Here is a 23,031-nt window from a genome sequence, read left to right on the forward strand (position 1 = left end):
TAGGAAGTGTTGTTTCATATGGTTTAGGCGTATCTGGCGTTTCTCAATTTTTATCACGATTTAATTCATGTAGCACGTGAAACTGTCAGGTTGGACCTTGGCGGGTATTTTGTTTCTTTTTTTTTACGTTGAGTTTAGGTAATATTAGTATGATGCTCAAAAAGCATTGGTTAGGAACCGATCTTGAACACTTGTAACCAACTGACCACAACTGTAACTTATAAACATCATTTACACCATGCAATCGGTAAAAAAAAATGAGGTTCATACCTGTCTCCTTGCTTTTCTCCACAGCCTCTTGTGTTCTTTCCCGTGAATCCGTGTGTTGCCTCAACGCTGCGCATGCTGCTAGCTGGTCTACGATTTACTCCGCTTCTGGAATTCTCAGCTACCACGTAATGGGTGCGTGCCGGAAATGTTTCTCCACTCGATTAAGCTCGCCTACCTGCATGGCAGGGCAAGTACAAGGCTCTGGCATTAAGTGAGTGAACCAAATGGGGTGTTGACTGATGTGGATCCGTTCACTCACTTAATCCCAGAGCCTTGTACATATGGAGAGATCCGGATTGGCTGCCTTGGATCATGAAGGCTTATTCGTATATTGTATCTAAAAGTACAAAAGGTGAGGAACGAAGCCCTTACTTCTCCCCGCCTTCCCCACCCTTATTTCTCTTCTTGATTATAATTTTTATTTTCAGTAATTTTTCCATTTAATTTTTTATTTTCGAGAGGCTCTCAATACGAATACCATCCCCACACACCTATAGTCTCGGAACTCAGGCCAATACCAGTATCCATAGGGTAACTGGCCGCAGACCGCTATCAGTCGGTAACTGCCACTGCTCTAGCCTAGCTCAGGTGAGTTTATGGGTCGTTACTCGCATTCAATCGAGTCTTACATATATGTTAACATATAGCTCCGCACAGCAGTCCCTTGGAGTTCTGGAAACGTCAGGATAACGACACTGGTGCTCGTGCTAAGCAAGGGTCGGGCCGTATTTCAAATTTAGTTGCCGCTTTTAATTTCAGGTGAGTTGGCACTGCTGGACCCTGCATGCCGAGGTTTTCTATGGGATTCGAGAAGAATTCTTCTTCCGGAGTCCTACTGGACCACGGTGTTGCAATTTTGTGCTATGTTCCAGAGTATCCTACTAACACGCGCAGTGATTTTCTAAAACTTAATACTTTCTTAATCGTAATACCGGCGCAATGGGAAGTGGAGGTAAACAGTTCTTGAACAACGATGTTCCTGCGGTTCCCTTGGAGTCCTTCCCACCCCACGGCATTCTTGCATCTGCCTACAAGCCCAGGAATCTAGACATATACGGAAGTCCGCTGGCGGAAACCCCCGTAACTACCTATGGGAGCACCTGGGAGCAAGGTTATCAGGCAAAATTGGAGGAAAATCAAAAGAAGACCTACGAGAGGAAAGGGATAAAAAAGATGATAAAACGCACTGTATGCGGACTAAAGACGTGGCTCTCCAAACAGAGTTTGTGTGGGAAGCGGGACGAAGAGAAAGGACCAGGAGCAAGGGGTGTGGGCCTGGGCCTAGGCGATTGTGACGACAGTAGGGGGATCGTGTGGATTGATGAGGGGGCCAGAAGTAGCCAAGCGAGTTTTATGGAGGAGAAAAGAGGTTGCCGCAATTCTGAGCATATTGAAGCTATTATTACGGTGAGGGAGGTTAGCGGGGCTTGAAATTGGATCATAAGGGCCGGCCATCGATGAGGAACTTATCACTGAATTTTCTTATATTATAAAATTTTGGGATAACGGCATTCTGGCATGCTTTTCCTTTGTTGATTTAGACGGTTCTGGTTTAGAGGTTCTGGGTGGAAATTGTGTATTATGGTAGAGATTAATTGATGACAATGATAATGAGTGGTTCTAATGTGGAAGCCTTGATACGTCGGGTGGGAAATGATCGATTGGCGCATTTACATGACGCTCCTGAGAATGCCAACGTCGAGTGACAATATCGGATGGCTCAGTCATCGCCTGCTGCACAAGATTAAAGAACATAGTAACTTTAGGGACTCAGATTTCTGTTATGCTAGATCTCCGATTCTTGTCCCATATCTTAATTGACTGGCTAGAGTCTTCGTGATGTTCCTAGCTTAATACTCTTAAAACCGACCAGCCAGCGTTACCGACACACAACTGAGCGGATCACAGCAATATAAGAGCACTCAACGACTGAGAGGCCGGACCCCAGAAACCCACCCCGGTTCCTCCTTGGTTGTCTGGATCTCATTGGAGGGCCATTTTGATGTTCGTGGCTGTCCTGGTAATATGTATGTCTATACCGGTGAATTACTAATCTATAATGCCAGCACTAACACCGCACTACACCTACACTTAGTTTAGTAAACAAAAGTAAGACGAATCATGGCATATCACTCAAGGCCAAGACAGCCACTTACGTGTGATATCTGAGCTCAAGTGGTTAAGTAGACAGCAAGATCCCAGAGACGCCAAACTTCTTACCATTCGCTACCTCCTTATTTTATTCTTTTATTTTTTAGAATAAAACTAAGGGCAACAACTCCAAATACAATTTTCATAAACTTACATCCCACTGAGAGAAAGAGTAGAGTATGCACGTGACATAAATAAGCTTGTGCGTCAATATGTGTAATCGCAAAAAAAAACACCTGTCGTATATTCCGAAACCACTTGATATGTAGCATAATACTCGATGCAAACTCCCTAAAAATGACTACATCCATGTCTCTCAGCGGGTGACTGCAGTATAGGGCTCTCTGTTTTCACGAATGAGCATGAAATTCCGCGGATAGTCCGTTCGAATGACGGTGAAGATATCTACAAAATCGTCATGTATGTACGCATATGTATACCAGGCATAGTTGCAACATGGCCGTTGAGAGTGAGTTTAACTTTACCGACCGTCTTCGCTCCGGGAAATCAGAATAAAATATAGTACGCCATACTGATATCTCAAGTTTGTAATATATCATTCAAGAGTTCTTTTTTGCGTTGCCTCTTCCGGCGGGATATAATTCACCGAAACAGTATCCCGAGTCCTCCATCCATAAGACCGTCTCATCCGAAAAATAATGTCAGTGACGCAAGAAGAACCCCTTGTCGGTAAATGGGTCATGCTGTGGAGGTGAGTACGAAGTAGAGGGAGCGAACATATCTTGCACTGGGGAGGACAGCAGTAGACCCAAAGAAGGTTTGTTGAGCAAGCCATTACAAGAAACATCCAACCTAGAAAATTAATCAATTCTTATGACGTCGTAATGAAAGAAAAATTGTGACGATGGTATGGTGAAAGAAGGCGAAGGTTAGGTGGGGTGGTTGGTACCGTGAGGTGGTTGGTGGGGCAGCCAGCTACTGAGACACTAATCCGCTTCTCCACCGCTTCTCCATCGCAACGCTGCATCCCACAATCCGCAAACTGAACTTTACTGCCTGGATTTGATCAAAGTCGCCTTCGGATCCAAAGCTAATTCTTCAAGCCTAATAGGTAACGCCAAAAAACCATAAGGCATGAAACAGACGATAAACTATCAGCGACCTGTAGATAGACCCTCGGTACATATTTGTCACTCTAAGCGTTTAACGTTTGTCACTTCCCTCCCGCAGGGTCGACAGAAACTACATGTATGCCGGTATCCACAGTTCTTAGAAATATATATCAGAAGGCAACACTAACATATCTCACAACCTCAGTGAATAGAGCCGAGGGTATAGATAACGATACTAATGACTACTTGAGAAGAAATTATTAATCTTGACATTATTTATGTGGCTAGCAATAGCTACCAGACAAGATTTTGCCCACACTGTTTAAATTTCAACTCTTGTTCAATTCTACTTGGCACACTTAATTAAAGCATTAGTACTGAGAAAAGGTGATAAATACATGTATAAAATATCCGCAGAAGTATAATATTTATCTAGAGGGACCTGTCGTCACCTAATTAAACGTATATATGCATACTACGATATCGATGCCGACAGCGGGCACACCTTAACCATGCATGTGTGATCCGGGAAACTCGCAACTACTCTCAACCTCTCACCTCTCATGAGCTCAACCACTCCCGATTTCATGCATCCGCCTACATCAGGTACGGGTTCTTCGTCTGCTCGGGCTCAACTTCATCAACAACGATATCTGACCTTACCTGGCCCCTGAGAAACAGCGCCTTCAAAGATTTCCAATTCTCCCCGCTGGATCGCCTTCTGAAAACTTTGTCCAGACCCTCTAGCGTTTTTCCCTTTGTCTCTGGTACATACCTTCACCACCAAGGTCATTAGTAAGTTTCTTGCCTTAACGCCATTGTAATAGAGAAGCTTACATAAAGATAAGGAAGAAGCCAATGGCGTTCCAGCCAGCATAGTATGCAAACGTACCCTGCTCACCCATGTGTTTGAGGCAGAGAGGTAGTGTCATAGAAACCAAAAAGTTGAAAAACCACGTCACGGAGGTGGACCAGGACATGCCAATATCACGGAGATGAAGCGCTAAATATCACGGTTAGAACGAGGGTCAACAATGGAAGGGGTCACATACGGTAACATTCAGCGGAGTACACAAAGGGGACAGGTCCTTCCCCGGGACTGTAAGCCATCCCAAAAAGGAACTGCGCATCATCAGCACACATTCATGCCACGTAAATATTTAGTATGACTAAAGAGCATACAATACCGAGAGAAACCACCGCAGTTTTGGAATCCACATCTGGTATATAAAATGCCATCCCTGTGAGCAGCATAAACAATGCCATCATCGGAAACGTGATTAGTAGAAGATTTCTTCTACCGAATGTATCAATTGTCCACACCGCCGGTAGTGCAAAAAGGAAATTGATAATTCCAAATCCCATAGAGAGTAGGAGTGCCTTTTTAGTAGAAGCTCCTGCCTCGACAATGATGTTGCAGGAATACTTGATATAAGTGTCAACTAGGCCTAATGATATTCGCAAGGACTGAACTCACATAAACGATAACGTTTACACCTCCAAGCTGCTGCATCGCCATAACGATAGTACTTGCACGAAGTGCTCGCCAATTCCTGGGTACGGTGAGTAGTTCTTTACGACGTTGAATTACACCTAGCCTTCTTCGGACAATTTTTTCGGCCTCGAGAGAGAAATGGATATGGAGTAGGTCTCTCGCAGCTTGAAGCTTAGTTCCCCGGAGGGATTCAAGCGCTTCGAAGGCAGATTTGAAACGTTTATGGCTTATTAACCATCTAAGAAAAGTTCAGTGGAACGTCCTTTCTCGGACCAGTGGAACTAACCGGGGAGATTCCGGACAAAAGAATATATGAACACAAACAATTAGCGGAGGAACCATTGGACTGGCTATCATCAACCTCCAATTCAATCCTGGAAACTGAACGGAATAACTTTCAGCACTAGCTCATGGCTGGATAGAGGAAGACTTGAAGTACTACACCTTTTCTGAATGAATATCATGAAAGGCTACGCCCGCCAAATACCCTACCATGACCCCAAAAGCCACCCACATCTGCCACATCATAGTTAGAGCACCTCTTATAGATGCTGGGCTACTTTCGGCTGCGTATATAGGGACTGTGGCACTTTTTGGACCAATCCCAAGCCCTAAAACTAGCCGGGCAAAGAACATGTGCTGCCAAGTATGCGTAAAGCCTTGCCAGAGGCAGGAAAGTGACGAGATAATGCATGCAATAAATATCGTTCCTCGCCTACCGAAATATTTATTCATGGGCTTAGTGAGCCTAGCCGGGAACTGTTAGCGTAAATGCGCACTATGTGTAATGCTTCTTTCTTGTGGACTTACCAGCATCCTAGCACTGCGCATGATAGGTACGGAGCCGCGTTCAAGAGGCCAAGAAGGTGTTCATCATCCTCGATTCCGAAATGTTTACTATAAAACAGTTGCGCTTTGTATAACATGCGGCTGAGCATGCTATGGACTTGATTGAGAATCGGATGTGTTGCTCACCCCCGTTGACGGCAGTTTCGTCCATGCCTTGGACAGCTGCTGACATACTGCAAACGATAACCAGAGAGAGTAGAGTCCCTGATATATTCCATTTGTTCTCCTTTTCATCTCTCAAGGTCCTTACTTCAGTCTCCGTGAGATCAAGGCCGTCCCCCCTTTGTTCATAGCGGGTAGGCTGCTGAGCCAGCATTGCACCCTTCTCGAATATAGCTAATAGGCTTTCATCTAACTCCGTATTCCTAAGGAACTCGCCAGCCAAACCCCGAAGTTCGTCGTCAGATTTTGCATGGAAAGGCTTTGCAATAGATCTAATCGCGTCTTGTTCTGCGGGTGTTGGGACGTCCTCCTTATAAATATTCAAAATACCAGACATCGTTAAAAAGGGTATGGGAGCTAACACATAAGCGTTGATATATTTCCGGCCTAATCCGGTGGACAATTCATACTTATACACCCCACCTCAGCTACGTCAGAACGCAAGGTTTCGATGCCCCACACGAATCCGGGGTACTTTTCCTTTAAAGTATGCCTTAATCCAGTTAAAGGTCTCCCACGTTGCACTGTACCCCCGCCGTTTGGAGTTTCTTTTTTCACAGGTTTTAGGACGCAAGGCTTACAGCTAGGTATACTGACTGCCCATAAACATCGGTCGAATCATCATCCTATGACTAATCTTGGAATAGAGTAATAGTATTAGACCGAGACTTTGGTCAATCATGACCACTGGTACTATATCAATCAACAGAAGAGCGCGAGCTCGCTAGCGGAAGAGATGACGCGGCCTCTGATGTCCTCTAACCAGGTGGGGACACAATGTAGGAACATACGTACAAATAATGACCCCGTTCGGTTTATAAGGCCTTCGTTTGAGTTAATGATACCTCTGCAAATTCGTGTACCACAAGTCATCTTTAACTAGGGTTAGGGTTTATACTTACACTCTTCTGAGCATGTGCTGACTAAACGAACTTCAACGCTGGTTGGCCAATCAAAAGTCAAGAAATATATTAGACTTGAGGATGTATGGATCACGCAAGGCTCATCAATCCAACTATCTGTTCATCGATTAAGTGTTATCAATCACTGATCATAATTAGCAATTGCAAGTCTGCCTTGCATACTCGTATCACAAGAGGACATGTGATATACATCATACCGGAGACGATCTGAAACAATTTCTTTCAGCCGCATGTTACTCCTTTACGTGTAGGGAACTGCTTCTAAGACTTCTACCCCAGATCCAACGAAAACTCGGACGCCTTCTCGGTCGATCGTGCACCTTCTGTATAATTGAACAGTTAACATTATCTTGGGCGGCCAATTTTTATACCTCTTGAACCAAGCTTTTTACCAATTGCCAGCTGTTTGAGTGATAGGTACTCAGCAGGAGTCAGCACCCAGGAATTAAGGGTCTGTCTTTTGCTAGTGAGATATGTACTCGTGCGTCTTCGCCAAGGATTTTAACGTGACTGAGAGATCAAGGCATTTGACCAATTGGAATACCAAAATCCCTTTCTTCACCGAGTCAGGTGAAAATTCTTGGCGAAGACGCGCGAGTAAATTCCCCGCCTTGAGGATATTTGTAAGCAGCGAGTGATACTTCATGAAGGAGCGCCTACAATTGATTTATTTATTCACTATCACCCAAATACAGACGTCACACTACTCGAAAACCGAGAAAGCAGTAACAAGAATAGAAAATTAAGACAGACACTAATAGCAGAAATGAAGTACGGTACAGACTAAAAAGCTAACACTTGGTGTTGACTTAGTCAGTGCCTGGATAGGGCAACTCTATAGGTGCTGATAGTGCAGCGGAACTAAACGCGCGAATAAAAGAACATCTCCCGAAACAAGTAACGGAAATACATATCTGACCCTTGATTTCACGTTCTATATAAACGGTTGGCACTGGCCGTGAACTATTCCAGAATACCACCTGACGCATTTTCACTCACAGTCCATGTTAACGGAAAAGTTACATTTTCAGCCTCCAAGAAAAGTACGGTGCTGCACTCATATGATGTATGTAGCGGAGACATATTACTAGATACCCGCCATGCTTGCATGTGGTAAGCAAGAGAAGTTGGAGAACTGTTATACGTAGCTTACTAGATGTATGCTACATTCAGGGGGGTAAATTCACAAAGAATCCGATTGGTAATGTGATTTAGAACCGCGAAAACTTCATTCAAAGCAAAGGAGTGAATCTGTGTAGTACACAAGTAGACGGAAAGAGTACCTACCTGCGCGGTCAGTGCAGCACAATTAGGGATTTCATCTCCCTGGTCCCTTCAAGGCGACGGGATCTATCTTGGCACTTCTCAGCCCGCTTTTTCAAGAGGTTAGCCAGGGCAGTTGCCGTAGAACCAGATTAAGCTGATAGGGTTCTATATAATGTACCGAGAAATTCCATCACTATGTATACGCTCTAGGCTGGTGTGATTAAGGCTTGCAGATTAACACCCATTTGACCAATACCGCGGATTTCTCCGCTCGTGTTTGTTATTCGAATGAACCTATGTGTACTACCGCATTAATTCGTCTCAGCGGCCGGTCACACAAGACGTCTAAGTTGCCTCTTCTAGCCAGCATGAGGGAGATTGGGGGGCGTATTCAAGGCAAATAACCATATAGGGGAATTTCAACGTCCTGTGTGACCGGCCGTCGAGACGAATTAATGCGGTACTTATCTACATGTACTTACTTGATATACCTAAAGTAGGAATATATATATGCTATCTACGTGTAGAATATGTAGGTGCTCACTAGGCAACGTCATTGATCCGAATCGGGGCTCACGAAGACTTGACTGGATCACATTCAACACTCTAGCTAGCCGGATTTGATATCAACTTGAAGTATCATAGGTCCTAAATGTTATTGGTTACACTTTATGTTACACATTATGATACGTGGTACGGATCCCTCAACGAATGTATAATTGTACTGATATGGCTTCTGTGGAACCACCCCGTATCCCCCCCACCGAACATCATGGTCCCTCGATCGAGACCGTACTACGCACTTAAGTTATAGGTGCGCACATCGCTTCCATGAGACCAGTCTCAACAGCTAGCAGCCTTGTAAGTAAATGACATTTCCCCACATCATTGACAGTGCTCCCCACATCCTCAATAATCGGCCTGGTATTTACTCTTCAAACCTTCTATACCCTAGCCAAAACGTTCGCTCTACAGAACCCTAGTTCGATTAAGTAGAAGCTGCCGGAAGCTGTTTACTAGCCACATTCGCGGCAGTGACGGCGGCGCGAGTTGCACTAGACATTTACAGGGGTGTTCTCTTCACATAGCTCTAGCCAACATAAGAAATCTTTTTTGAGCCTCCGTATTCCAGATTGTCGGCCAACTCACTATCAAGTATATTGGACTACGTTTCTCATCATGGCGTTAAGCTGCGGGATACCGGACGCTATCGCTGTTATCAAACTAGCAATGCAGCTGTACGACAACTTTATCAGTATTTTCGGGAATGCGAAGCGCGATTTCGCGCTTTTTTCCCGAGAGCTTTCGAGCTTGAAATCGACACTCGAAGGAATTAGAAGAGAATGTGGTTCAGGCGGGAGTCTAATGATTCACTCTGATGTGGAAGAGCGAAGGGGGATAATAGCCGATCTCGAAGAAGCGGTCTCCTTTACAAAAGAGAGTCTGACATGTTGGAACAACCTGCTTAAGAATTTCGGGGGGCGGCCTCAAAATATATCGTGGAAAATCTGGTGGGCAAGGAAATACCCATCGCTCATTCAGTGTAGAGATAGGATCCACGTCCAGTCAAAACTTCTGGAGATTGTGATGCTACGAATCCATACGTGAGTTATGATATTGTGAATCCAGACACGTAAAGTTGTCTAGATTCTAGGAAGGCCTAGCGCTGATATTGAGGTAGGTCACAAAATTTTGCGATAATTAGTGAGATAAAGCAGCTAGGACACGAATTACGGGCTGTGGTCCCTCCTTTACCAGTTATCTCTGATACAGAAAAGACTACTCAGGAACCCCAGAGCCCTACGGCGGAGAGTTCGCAGGGAGCGAGGAGTCGGAGTTCTACTGATGTGCAATCGGTAGCACCGTCTTCTATAGCTACAACACATGAGGAAGAAGAAGGAATCGAAGCAACCGATTATCCAGACGAAGTCAAATCAATACTCCAGAGCGTACAGGACAGAATTTTCCAGTTACTACTTCGAAATAGACAAATCTCGTGTCAGCCCCAGATTCCAGAAAACACCCCCCCAGTAGAATTCGCTGAACTTTTCCAGAGGTCGGCACTGCTTAGTGATTACAAGAACTCACCACCCGCTGCCTGGCTTAGAATTGGAACTTGGTGGCTTTTAAAAGTATGGAATCTCCCCATCTCATATCTTTAAAACCTCGTCTTAATAGTGCTTCAGTCTATCAAACTCTCAAAACTTCTCGGAAGCAACCATTCAGCTATGCACCATGTGAATCTCCTGAAGGCATCGTGGATCCTTTATAGCCAGCTTGGGATGAACGACGCTCAATCGCCCGAAACCCAGGAAATGATTGAATCCCTTCGACCTGAGGAGCGGACTCTTTTAGAAAACCTTGCAAGTGTAAGTGATATTCGTGAGTGTTCTGGTGTGGTCAACAGGTTGGCCGGACTTTTTGCATTTAGCACCTTGGTATTTTGGACTAGTCGCTTAGGCTACGGTCAAACCTTTATTCTTTTTATTTATGATCTAACATTTCACAGGCTATCGGCCATCACACCAAAGGTTTCCGGGGAGTATCAGTTCCAAGTGTCTCTTCACTGGACCCGGCAAGCTTCGCTATCTGGGAAAGAATTGCTCATGAAGAACTCGATACCGGAAGCACCCCCGAGCACGCACTTGATTCTCAGCGCTGGATTACTATCAAAGACGAGCATGCAGGATGTGATAACGAAGAGGTCCTATATCGGAGGTTTGTTTAAAGTCGCAACACCAACGCTACTTTTCCTTTTTGACACATCTTTACTACAGTTTTGTTCAAGCCCAAATTGGCTGTCGAGCGATGCGATTACTAGTGGAAGACACAGACTACCTGCTTGTGTTAGTTGTCCCGTCGGGGGAAACAGAGCCTATCATGGTGCTCTCGAACCAAGCTGGAACGATGAACCTCTCCTGTAAATGTCGAACCCCCTTTAATCCCATAATACTTTTTTGGTGGCCTAAACTAACTGTGTCCAGGTTCATCCTTCCAATGGGCTAACGAAGGTTCAACGGATGATACAACCAACAAAATGGTCGTTCCCTTTGGTAAAAGAGCGGTTCCTATAACCTTTAAAACTTCTGACGGTGTGTATAAACGTATTCCTACCTTAGACGACTCTAGCTTAAGTTTCATAAGATTACAAGAAATTCACTACTCTTGCCTACGATTATTTTGATGCGGTCAAAGAGCGTGAACCCTCCGATTCCGAGACCGAAATTTACCGGAGGTATTAGTTTCTATCCATCAACTAATGCTGCGTGTTCTAATATTTTTCAATTTACCGTGACAGTGTGCTGCAAGATTACAGTAAAAGAAATGTAAACTCATCAAGGCAGAGCATACAACCACAGCTTATTCTCAACCACGACTCCCGGTATTGGGATATTCGGGTCCATGAGATGAACTCCGATCAATATTGGCAAAAGGTTCGCCGTTTGGTTATTTCTGATTGTGCGAGGGAGAAGAATCCAAAGTGCACTAGCTTTTGTAGGTTTACGGATTCTCGTATTTAAATACTTGTAATGTTTTACTAAATTTAGTACTATAGTCCTGCCCATGTCGTGGGTGTATGTTAACGTGAATCCACTGGAACCTTTGGAGGTGACCCTTAAATGGTCTGATTGCAATCAGAAGGATACCTTTAGCGGTACAGGCGGAAATTTCGACCATCTAATTACCTACGTTAATACTCACCTTCTCCTATTCGCAGTAAAGATAGAATCCCTAACTAACAAGTTATGATAGAAATGGGTTCCTGATAGCCCCAACCACAGTATTAGAGTCAAGTTTCTGAGCGAAAATGGTTAGTAGGATCTTGATAGATTTATCATCATTGGAGGTATAATAACAAATTGAATAGATGCAATTATGTTCAGTGAAATCATCCTTAGCCTAAATGTCTGCAAACCATCAAAAGAGCTGTTAGGATGTTGGTATGACCGAAATAGATTCCCTGAAGCTTGTACTCAAATAATAATGGTCGCAGGTCATATCACGACCTCAAATACCACCTTTACCGTGTCAGAAACATGAAGAAGGGTACTGGTCCCGAAGCCTACAAGTACCTGGTGGTCACCAAGAGCGAAAGCGTACCGACGATGGGCATGGAAGAGATTTGGAAGCGTTCTGAGGTTTATTTCTGTAAGGTCCTCACTCAAAAGCTAGAGGTGATACTAACTGGCTTATGTGTAGTTGGGAAAGAAATCAACTACATAATAGATGAAAACTACTCCAGAATTGAGCTCGAAAACCTCTATTCCCCTCTTTATCTATCAAACCACGTCAATATGCCACAAGATGCGCACGGGGGGTCTTCAGTGGCATACTCTCATACGGAGGCTAAGTTAGGGGGTGTTACCTTCTCTATCGATGTGGCAGCACAAAGTACGGAAGACCTACAGCCTCAACTCTCTCACACCACTTTACAGGGCGAAAGATGGGTTGTTCTTGACAGACCTGCCCTTGACACAGAGAAAGAATTTCTTACTGCTCTATCGGATGGTTGGAGTGTGATTTTGTCTATGTACGTTTTTCAGATGTTCTTGTGCGGCTTTATCATGGTTTAGTTTGCTTACGCTCGTTGCAGGAAAGTTGTCTGTATCGAGTACGCGGAGCCAAGGTTTCTGGATCTGATGAAAAAGTTAAAGAAGATTCCAGTTTATCTTCAAGTCTGGCGTAAGAATAGCACCGACGAGGCACCGGCCTTGGAAAGACTCGTCGCTCGTCAAACCACATCATCCTCCTCTGGGGATTTGCCATGGATTAGTGTTGAAGGCATGATACCCCAAGATCAATTTACTGTCTATAAATTCTAACTATTTACTACTCGTTAAATTACCTCAGGAAGCACTAGGGATAGTTTTAGCAAGGCCAGTCGAGAGACAACCTTTGATAGGACAATAGTCATGAAACGGTGCACAATATCGCGAGGTAAAATGCTTGACACAACACTTATGCAGGCAACGAACGGGAGGGCAAATGGGCCAGACCCATTAAAAAACTCTGAATTTACAATCAGGTTTCGAGATACCAAGCGTAAGTTTAATTCAATCTCATGTTGACTTCAACTATTAACACTGGGTAGAAAAGGAGGAATTCAGTGATGCTTTCTTACTTCGAGACTTGAACCGGCATATGAGTATTGACAGCAGAAGTACTACAGTATGTCTCCCTTAGGTCCTAACTCGCTCTTGGCCCTGATTGCCGGCTCCCTTATTGCTATATTTTACCTTGACAAATTTCATAGACGTAAATGGTCTGGTTTACTAATGATTCGTGTACATTATAGAGTCCTGAACTACGCAGAACAAGCCATCTATACCAGATGAGACAAACTACGTTCAAATCGAACAGGCGTGCTTAATATTTCAAGATGATCGCAAAACATTTTTTTTTAGTTACAATAACTATATCTTGCGCTGAGCATTTCTATAGCTAATCTCTTATTTCTGCACCATTGATGTAGAACTAATCAACTACCTTCTCTCGTATCAGCCTAGCCTGATCCTTGATATCGAAATATGTAGCATCCCACAAGTTACCTAGTTTCTATGCGTTCAATTAGTGAATCCCGGAAAGGAATAGTTACAATCCCATGGCCAGCGCTAGCCGCCACAGTTTGTAGGTACAATCAATATTTGTAGCTACATCTCGCGATAGTCATGAAAGGCAGACTCCATATGGAAGGCAGAATGATCCAAAGTATGCAGTCGCGCCGTAACGTTTCCTAAAGGGAAGGCTTCTGGAAACCCCAGCGCTTATCTCGGTTGATGTCAAGGATCAATCAGTTGAGTGTGTGCGTACTATTTTTATCCATGTTAACAATCACTGCCTCGTTTGACAATAAGCCTATTATTTTCGATACTTTCGTAACCTGGTTTTTGGTACTTGGTACCTAGGTACACCCCAAGATTGAACACAGAATCGGTAGATCAGCTTCGCTGAAAAAAGTACCGATCTTCTGCTCTGCAGTTTGTGAAACATTCTTACGATATTGTAAGAGCCGCATGATGTGCTGCATGAGCTACATCTGGCTGAGGCTGGAAGGCACTCAGATATTCTCCCGTAGCTTTGAAGATTAATCAATCTCAATTGCGCAAGATCCGTCACAAAACGAAACAGAACAGCAAGCCTTACCCACCCATATATCAAATACATGAAACAAACAGGGCTGCACTGCATGACTTATCTGTCGTGCTTATAATAACAATAATAGTATTGTTATCGTGAACGTCATGCTGCTGTGGTTCGGCCGTGGGATACACCGATCAAGCATAGCCGGCGGACACTACTAGTGACGTGACTTACCTAATTTTGTCGGCTTATCATTGACTGTGTGTGGTAAATATACAGAGATAATCATTGACCAAGGCTGAAAATGAACGGAGAAATCTCATACAGCAGCTTTATTCGCTTGGCCTTAACGGAGATGGAGCAACCAAACAGCGGGCCGCCGGGAGAATCACCCGCCACCGCTAAAGAAATAAGCAATGATGATCGCGATAATGTAGATCGATGATATTCCGATATAATAATTATAGTTGTCCGCATACGGTGAACGATATACAACCCAGTATAATACGATCCGTCTTGAGTCTTGATAGTGACTCGGGGTACGGTATGTACGGGGATGCAGTACAGACGAATTCGGGATGCTCATGTAGGATAGATACTATGACAAACCGAATGGCCACTGGGCTCTCAATCTCGATATAGGGACGGGACACAGAGAATTCATAACGCATAAAAAGATGACATGCTAAATAGAGGCTTGCGGTTACCGAAGAGTCGGTCCATTCCATTAATCGCATAAATTAGGAATATTTATATATGGATCCACAATGTTATTGGTCGCGCCAGCATTGATATCGATGAACTCAATCAACGCTCACATGGTCCCAGCCATATGCTGAGACTGTAGTACACGCTTAATGCTATTGTTTATGTACTCTATATACATATGGTATGTGCACTTGAGCGCCTAATTTAGGCACAGAATGCACTTTGTTCGTATGCGTATGTGTCTATGTATCTCTCAACGGTGAATTGTGAGATTCCTCTTGTCTGATCACAATCAGAAATAAGGCTCCTAGATTCAAAATTAGACACCAACCATAACTAAGTAGCCTTTATTCACCTAATAAAATACTTTTAGATTTAGCCGTCCAATAAAGTGCGAAAAGGCATTGAACTTTGGAGTTTGCCCTAGGACGTTGTACCATGGAAACTGCAGGTGCGTACCCTATTGCAAGGCTAAAGGTCTGGAACCAAGATCTAGACCAAGTTTTAGTGAGGAACAGAGTACTCTATGCACATGGAGGTACATATGTAGGTTCGCAGTGAAGTATTATCCCAAGTATGTATCTACTTTATTCGGTTGCATAAACGCTGCTCCAAGCCAGCCACGCCTTAGGATTATCATTGTTCCCCAAGGTGCCAAACAAAGACCCCCGCTCATTGGACAGCGAGATCCCTGGTTGTCTTCCTGCCTTTTTGTTCCCAGAAAGTTTGGCTGCAGCACGTCAGACTGCCTACGGGCCTTGCTTCCCGAAGAGTGCTCCTATGGAGAAAACCACCCACATGGCAGGCACATGGCCGGCACATGGCATACACATGGCATAAGTCCCTACATGCACCACCCACTGCCACATGGGAACTCTTTTTTAAGCCTCACTGTTTCGACGGCTTTGTACCTTTCATGCAAGGAGGTGGGAACGCCTTCTTTACTGAAACCCCCATCCACACTCAAGCGAAGGGGGATCAAACGTTCGGCTTTGGACGGAGAGCGGGGTGGGGCGGGACAAGCGAGGACAGCCGGTTTTGAAAACCCTCCCTCCCTGTAAGTGAGTACCTACGTGATGTGATATGAGTGATGAACAAGGCGTGGGCTTGGTATCATTCAAGGATCCATCTATAGCTCGAGAAGCTATGGGGGGTAGGTGTGTAAAGTTCGGCGTTTTTTTTAAAGAATCGGCCAATCAAACTTATAGAAATTGGCCATAATGGTACTAGCGCCTAGGCTAACCCTGACATTTCCTCAGATTCCCATACAAACGAAATTCCTCTGAAGTTGACACACCCGCCCTCTAGGCCTTCTCGCGCCATAGTCATGAGAACTTCTGAAATCTCCACGTATCAGTAGTTCTCGCAAAGATGTGCGTGTGTTGTGTGTGTAAGGTTGGGAGATCTGGAGTGGTTGAGTTGCACTTTGCAGTTCTTGCCCCCAGTCGCAAAAGTAAGTAGAAAGCCCTTGTTTCAATTAACCACCAAGACCCAACGACGAGCTTCTTAATACCTCGTTAGTTGTATTACCACTCTAGACCCCATTACTTAGCAACCCCCCCCTTTTCTCTGATCACTTTTCGTTTTATCGCCCACTGCTAGTTATTCCAGAACAATCCGATGATAGGATTGCATGTAGCACATGGAGCAAGAGACACTGCACTACTACACACTTGTCTATGTGTAACCTCCACCCTCGCATTGTTTCGCATCCTCCTCCTCCCCACCTATGTACCTTTGTGATTGATTGCACGGTGCAATTTTTAAATATATTCAAGAGCTCACAATCGATGCCCGGGGAAGCAAGCGGCGGTGATGATTGTGCAACGGCAAAGGGCAGCAATGTGATACGATCCATATGCCCATAGTTAATTTGAGCGAAATAGCAGCAGCAGACAGCAGCTCAGGGTCCCAAATGGAAGGGAAGGCGATAATTGGACAAAACTTCCCACCACTTTGGACCACGGAAGGGGGATCAACCGTGGCAAACAAATGCTTTTTTTACATCTTGTTTCTCCTTTCGGGCATGAGGTTGATTGACGGCGACTACCGCAAGATTTGGAGCGTTGCACCCGGGTGTTAGAGAAGATCCTGGTATGTAAAAAGCACCAATTTTTGCTCGAACTGTGGCGAATCCTCCAGTTTTTGGTGAGAGAAACTTACCAGGATCTTATTTAACACCCGGGTGCAACGCTCCAACTTTTGCGGTATGCTGAATGGGATGACGTGACGTGACGCAAAACGGTGCATGCCATATCGGGGGGAGTACGAATATACGATGTTTAGATCTGTGGTTACTCTAATCGGGGGGAAAGAGGAGACAAGCAAGGGGAAGGAAGAAAAGGGTGGAGCGATTGGAAGTTTCTGGCGTCCGGCGAGAAAGCCACTACTGAGAGATTGCAAAGCTATCCAGAAAGAGCTCCGAAGCTGTCATTAGCTAGAGCCCGTCCAGGGCCGTTAGCTACCCGTAAATCCACAGTAGCGTGAGGTTCTATTTTCGTGATGGTCCATTACTAACTACGGGCTCCACTCAATCACCCATAGCTCTCCTGGTTCGCACTTTGTCAGACGGAGCGTGGAATCAACAGCAACCGTGATAAGCAACTTTCGGATGCCCGGCTTGACGCCTGCTAACCACGAGGGTGACATGGCCGAACGGTGACCGGGCTTGAGGCCCACGTTTAGAAGCGCCCTAGAAGCCGCAATTTGTTCATTTGCATGGATGGGGAATTCATGGGGACAGCTTCTCGAAGCCTTCCAAATTGGGAGTGGAGAAGTAAGTAAGGGTGTGGTTGGTGTGCGCGCGTGTTTGTGTGTGTGTGTGTGTGTGTGTGGAACTAACCGTTTTTTTTCCACGCCCAGCTTTAGTTGTGTGGAGATAATTTTGCAACCCTCAGAAATCAGGCAAAAAAAAAAAAACAGCCCTTACATGGGTTTACAACGGCCAAGAGGCAGAATCGGGCTAGGGTGCATATTCGGGAGATTTCGAGTCTCACCTCATTCTCGCTTTCCTCACAAACGAGATCAGAGAGTTATTTTTGATTCCGCGCTGCGAGCGAGTGAGCTGTGGATAGGGTGAGAGAACGGGCTATGGGAGCTCAGGAGCGTGAGTGAATGGAGAAATATTATGGGAGATTCTTTTCATAATTTGTGGCTGAGGAAGAGTTTGGGATACAGTTTTTTTTCCTAATCCGTCCCTTATCGTATTACATTGTTTCCAAACACGTACTCAGCTGGAATGGGTTTGTTTCATTGTCTGAATTTCTTTCTGCTGATTGATGCACACTTTTGTGCCCGCTGAGGTTTAACGACCGACCTCTCCAGTTCCACCATATTCAAAGCACTAGCTAGTAGCACCACCACAATTGTAACGACCGCCCTTCTCATCGATGCATCCTCATGCCTGTCCACATGCCTTCCTTCTTTTTCCCCATGTCTCCTCTACTCCCCAAATCCATGCCTGCCCAGCGGCTGTCAGTTAGTACGCAAATATCATACTGACATGCCCTCTCTCTCAACCCATGAAAGCGAGCATGTGTCAGCCACGTTCCCGCACCCTTTTTCTGCCTGTCGGCGTGTTGAACCACCATCTTCGCTTCCACCCCACCTATGGCCTGAGTGGACCCTTTTTCTGCCCCCCCCCCCCCAAAGCTGAAAGAAAAAATAGGTGTGTAATAATCGATCGTGCATCAGCCCCAAGATCCTGTAATCTACAGCTGCTATCCATACACCATCATCCCTCACGCTGTACTCTCGTCGGAGAGGGGAGGGAGGGAGGGATGTTGTGATTGGAAACAGCTAGGAGAGAGCTAGGGGATCATCATCTCAAGATATTCGTCGTCCCGGGTTCTTGGGCCTGAGAGATCTGATCAGCATCAGCATCACCAAGGCTTGGTTCGCTCTCTTACTCCCTCCTCTCACTATGATCACTCTCACTTCTGTGACGCACCCTCGCGCACTTACTCTCACTCGTTCGTACGTCGGGCGGGCTCCGCCTCTCATTCTCGTGCATGCACAGTTAGTGTAAGTCTGCAATACTCATATGTAAAGATGAGAATTCTCGTCAAAGCTGCTTCCTGCTGAACTTCTGAATACAGTTTCAGCGGATAGACGGGATCGGACAAAGAATAAGTTCTACAGATATTACCTACTCCCTACATAACGTGTACTTACGAGTCGCAGGGGTGGCGGGCAGGGGGGGGGGGGGGGTGGTAGGTGGAGAAGAAGCATCATGTACCTACATCGCATCGCATAGCATAGCATAGCACAATAGCATAGAATACTATACCATAGAGTAGGCGCAGAACTGTAGCTACTGGTATCTTCCTGGCGTTTCAACTTTCTAGGCGCAACTGCTATTGCATACCATACTAAATCCTCCACTTGGCGCGTTTTTGTATGATATGCAATAGCAGTTGCCAGCTAGTGCGTCCAGAAACTTCACCAAGATACGATCGACTGTCGCGCGTTTGGGTTCTGCAATAGTTATGCAAGTATGCACCAGCGTGTAATGTATGCGTATGCAATATTTTCTTTTATTCCAGAAACATGCGCTCCCATGCAAAAGTATCCCAACACCGTGGGTAGGCGGGAGAGTACCGTTCTGGAATGGTACACCCCTCTCTCGCACTTTCTCTCCTCCCTCCCTCCCTGTCCCTTTTTTTTCTCTTTGTTCCTGCGTCCAATGCATAACAATCGACGGGGTGCAACGACGGCTCAGGCCCTAATGTGTGAATTTGATAGAGTTGAGATTGCTTCTCGGTTCAGTTGTGTGTGATGTTCCCGGCAGCATGGATACATGAGTATTGTGAATGGATGACTTTTTGAGCGAGGGGGGTTGAGTGAGTGAGTGAGTGAGTGAGTGAGTGAGTGAGTGATTGAGCGTGTGTGGTCATCGTGTGTGGTGTGTTTTGCTTAATGACGATTTCATGGAGGGCAGCAGTCGAAATCTGACACAACTCGCTATTTCCCGCTGCCATGGTTCCTCCCACACACCCTGTGTCTCTTGAATAGACCCCAGCCCCTTGCACCCCTGGGGTGGTGGAGGGGTGGAAGTAGATGGGGGGACCGGGGGGTGAAGAGTGGGAGTGGGGGTGGGAAGGGAATGGCAGACTATGGTTGGATGTTGGGTTCGGAAATTTTTAGGTTGTTATGTTCTAAGTTGAGGGAGGGGGGGGGAGGTGTCCGGCGTCGGTGTCGTCTGGGGGGTGGGTAGAGTAATGGCATGGGCAAGGGGAATTAGACTGAAAGTGGGAGAGTGAGAGAGTGAGAGGATATTGTGAGAGCGCAGTACGTAGCGCAGTGCAGTGCAATGCATGTAGTGGTTAGTAGTAGTGAGAAAAGAGAGAGACTGAGAGACTGCGCCTGATCTCCCTTCCCTTCCCAGCTTCCCTTCCCTCCCTCCCGGTTCACCAGCAATAGGTACGGTGGTTTTTTTTTTTGGTACGTACATGTGTATCTCGGATATAAAGAAGGCGCTCGGACACCCACCCCTTAGGATCAATCAGAACATCTCAAAGCATCTCATTCGCAAGTGTCAATCTAACTCACTCACATATAACCAGCATCTCTCCCCCCCCACCCCCCAATCCTTTCTCCCCATATCCATTCGTTTCAACAGTCGTCCATTTCGTTCATTCATTACAACATCGGTCGTCCCATTACAACTTATTTATTTAACTCCTGCTGCTAGCTACTGCTATTACTGCTTCTTCAGTTGCATCATACTACTAGTTAATACTACTACTGTTACTACTGCAACCAGCAACCACTACTACTACAACTACTAGTACTACTACTACTGTCTACAGTTCAACGTCCCCAGCTATCATTACCACACCCAACTAAACTCACAACCAAAAAAACCAAAAACCTTCCAAAATGTGTATCCGCATCACCGAGCGCTATGCCGTCTGCAAATGCACCTACTTCACCCACGGCATCGACCAATGCCAATCCGTCGGCCGACAAGGCCACAACATCCAAGAGAAGACCGTCCTCGTCGGCTATGCCTGCCAGCACCACTCGCCCAACCACGGCCCCCACGGCCCGCCCGCCCGCATTGGCATCCTGCCCGACCTGGTCTCCTCGTCGTCCTCATCGAGCTCGGGGTACTCGTACCAGTAGAGTAATATAATATGCTTCTAGATGGAACAACAATTAATCATTGCGGGACAATCATGAAGTTGACGGGCTCTTCTCTTTTTTTCATACTGGGTTTTTTTTCTTTCGGGAAGCGGTTTTGTTTCTTTTGAGGGACGGCGCACGTCTTTTTTTTTTTTGCAATTGGGGGTGCGGGCATGGAGTTATCGATTTTTTACAACAAACCTTTTTTTGATATTCGGCGCACAATCGGGGTTTTTTTTCTACAATCACGCCTAGAGCGAGCGAGCCGGCTTTTTTTTTTTTCTTTCGTTCTTCGATCGACCTCATAGTCTCCTTCCGATTCGGTTCCTCCTTTACCTCCTCGACGGACAGACGGACGGACGGACGGACGGAAAACATTCGGAGATTTCTCGGGGACATTAGAGCAATTACTTTACAGGAGTTTTACAATTTTTTTTTTTCCGGCGGGCGGCTAAAGCATCTTTTTTTACAATTACACTATAGACAGGACAACAGGGGCGCAGAGTTTGTTTTTTTTCTTCTCATCTCATAGAATCTCTTCTTTTTTTTTCGTTTCATGGGGGCGAGGGAAAGGGGGGGGGGGGGGGAGGTTGTTTTACACTATACACGGGTTTATGGCGCATCTGAGTTTTTTTTATTGTGTGTGTGTGTTGTTTAGTTACTTAGAACACTTAATCTGCCACTTAATGTCTTGTATGCCTTTTGGTGGGGGCGCGTGGGGGAGAGCTGGAAGGTTGGATGTTGTAGTTAGATAGTTATGTATGTAGCTGGGCGCTGGCAATGATAGCTGGGGAGGGGGGACGCTGGGAATACTACTCTACTACTACACTACTACTTTGCTCTACTTTGCTACATTTCCAATTCGCTTTGATACCACTTACTAATGCATTGCATTGTGCTTCTGCTTGTGCTTAATTGTGCCTGTGGAACTTGTGCTTGATCTCGTTCGACTTCACATGACTGCCAATTACGCCGTAAGTTGTCCGTACGTTTCGCAATATCAATATCACTGCAAGCACGGGTCAAGCTATTTGCGAGCTAGCTAGCTAGCACTTGGGGTATGGCGCATTACCGCACCCTGGCAGAAGCAGGTACGGTACAGGGCAGGGGGGTGGTGGTTTGCAGGGGGGGTAGAGAGATTCGTTTCAAAACATATGTTTTCTGTTTTTAATCTCGTTCTGTATGTAGCTCAAGATTTGTTTACCTGGGTTTATAAACGATGTTGTCCGATGATGAGCCACCTAAGTTAGTTAGTGGCTAGCTAGCTACATGTAGCCAGCTAGTACTTATGTAGCAACATGTAGTTATAATTATGCACCTCTCCACTTCTCTACCTACTACCTCTCCACCTCATGATAAAACCGTACCACCAGGCCAAACAGCCATCCAAACAGCCTAGATCCCACAACTGGTTGATTGTGCCTCTCATTCTAGTAGAAACGAAACAAAACCTCCAAATTAAAAAAAAACCCGTTACCTGTCTCTACCCCCCAGCATCCAGGGTACCCCTTCACCCCCCCCCCCCCCGATCCACCCCCCCCCCCCCCAATCCCTCCATCTATCCGTTAGTCAGGCACAGAAAACCCGAGCAAAATATCCTCCTCCCTGCACACGCATACCCGCTAGCCCACACAGGGAAATCCCGGAGATTCGGTGCTAGGGGGGGGGTTATTGCTCTTTACTCTAGGTACCTACTCTAGGTACCTACTCTAGCTACTCTGTGTATAATAACTAATACAGAGACATGGAGTAGAGGGTAGATAGAGTAGGTAGAACATGCAGGTTGCAGCGCCGGTAGGTAGGTGGGTGCTGACGGTGATCGTCGTGTCTGTGGGCTCAACTTTCCAGCTGGGTTTTCCATTTTCGGGCGTCCTCACGCACGCACATTCGCTGGCGGTACGGTGTGCGGTGGGTTAGCTACAAGCAG

The 23,031-nt window shown here is 45.6% G+C and overlaps 4 protein-coding genes across 4 annotated transcripts; 3 read left to right on the plus strand and 1 right to left on the minus strand.

Moving 5' to 3' along the window:
- Positions 1–1,209: 1,209 nt before the first annotated feature.
- On the plus strand, positions 1,210–1,701 carry LAJ45_05684 (uncharacterized protein; the record flags this gene model as incomplete). Its single annotated transcript, XM_046115253.1, has 1 exon — positions 1,210–1,701. One exon carries the CDS (start codon positions 1,210–1,212, stop codon positions 1,699–1,701), a length of 492 nt encoding a protein of 163 aa, XP_045971775.1.
- A 2,390-nt stretch (positions 1,702–4,091) lies between these two features.
- On the minus strand, positions 4,092–6,337 carry LAJ45_05685 (uncharacterized protein; the record flags this gene model as incomplete). The annotated part of the gene is made up of 9 exons (XM_046115254.1): positions 4,092–4,269; positions 4,332–4,497; positions 4,547–4,616; positions 4,677–4,919; positions 4,972–5,227; positions 5,276–5,370; positions 5,434–5,737; positions 5,800–5,902; positions 5,965–6,337. The coding sequence occupies 9 exons, from the start codon at positions 6,335–6,337 to the stop codon at positions 4,092–4,094; spliced, it is 1,788 nt and encodes a 595-aa protein (XP_045971776.1).
- A 3,031-nt stretch (positions 6,338–9,368) lies between these two features.
- Positions 9,369–13,560, plus strand: LAJ45_05686 (uncharacterized protein; the record flags this gene model as incomplete). Its single annotated transcript, XM_046115255.1, has 17 exons — positions 9,369–9,793; positions 9,871–10,321; positions 10,376–10,558; positions 10,699–10,907; positions 10,967–11,115; positions 11,174–11,281; positions 11,334–11,424; positions 11,488–11,684; positions 11,746–11,879; positions 11,943–12,000; positions 12,058–12,130; positions 12,184–12,338; positions 12,390–12,720; positions 12,784–12,971; positions 13,041–13,232; positions 13,282–13,358; positions 13,486–13,560. The coding sequence occupies 17 exons, from the start codon at positions 9,369–9,371 to the stop codon at positions 13,558–13,560; spliced, it is 3,096 nt and encodes a 1,031-aa protein (XP_045971777.1).
- Positions 13,561–20,858: 7,298 nt separating this feature from the next.
- On the plus strand, positions 20,859–21,104 carry LAJ45_05687 (uncharacterized protein; the record flags this gene model as incomplete). Its single annotated transcript, XM_046115256.1, has 1 exon — positions 20,859–21,104. The coding sequence occupies one exon, from the start codon at positions 20,859–20,861 to the stop codon at positions 21,102–21,104; it is 246 nt and encodes an 81-aa protein (XP_045971778.1).
- Between the last annotated feature and the right edge of the window lie 1,927 nt (positions 21,105–23,031).

Source organism: Morchella importuna (genome assembly GCF_003444635.1).
Source record: "Morchella importuna strain M04M26 chromosome Unknown Morimp01GS015, whole genome shotgun sequence".
NCBI classification, from domain to species: Eukaryota; Fungi; Ascomycota; class Pezizomycetes; order Pezizales; family Morchellaceae; genus Morchella; species Morchella importuna.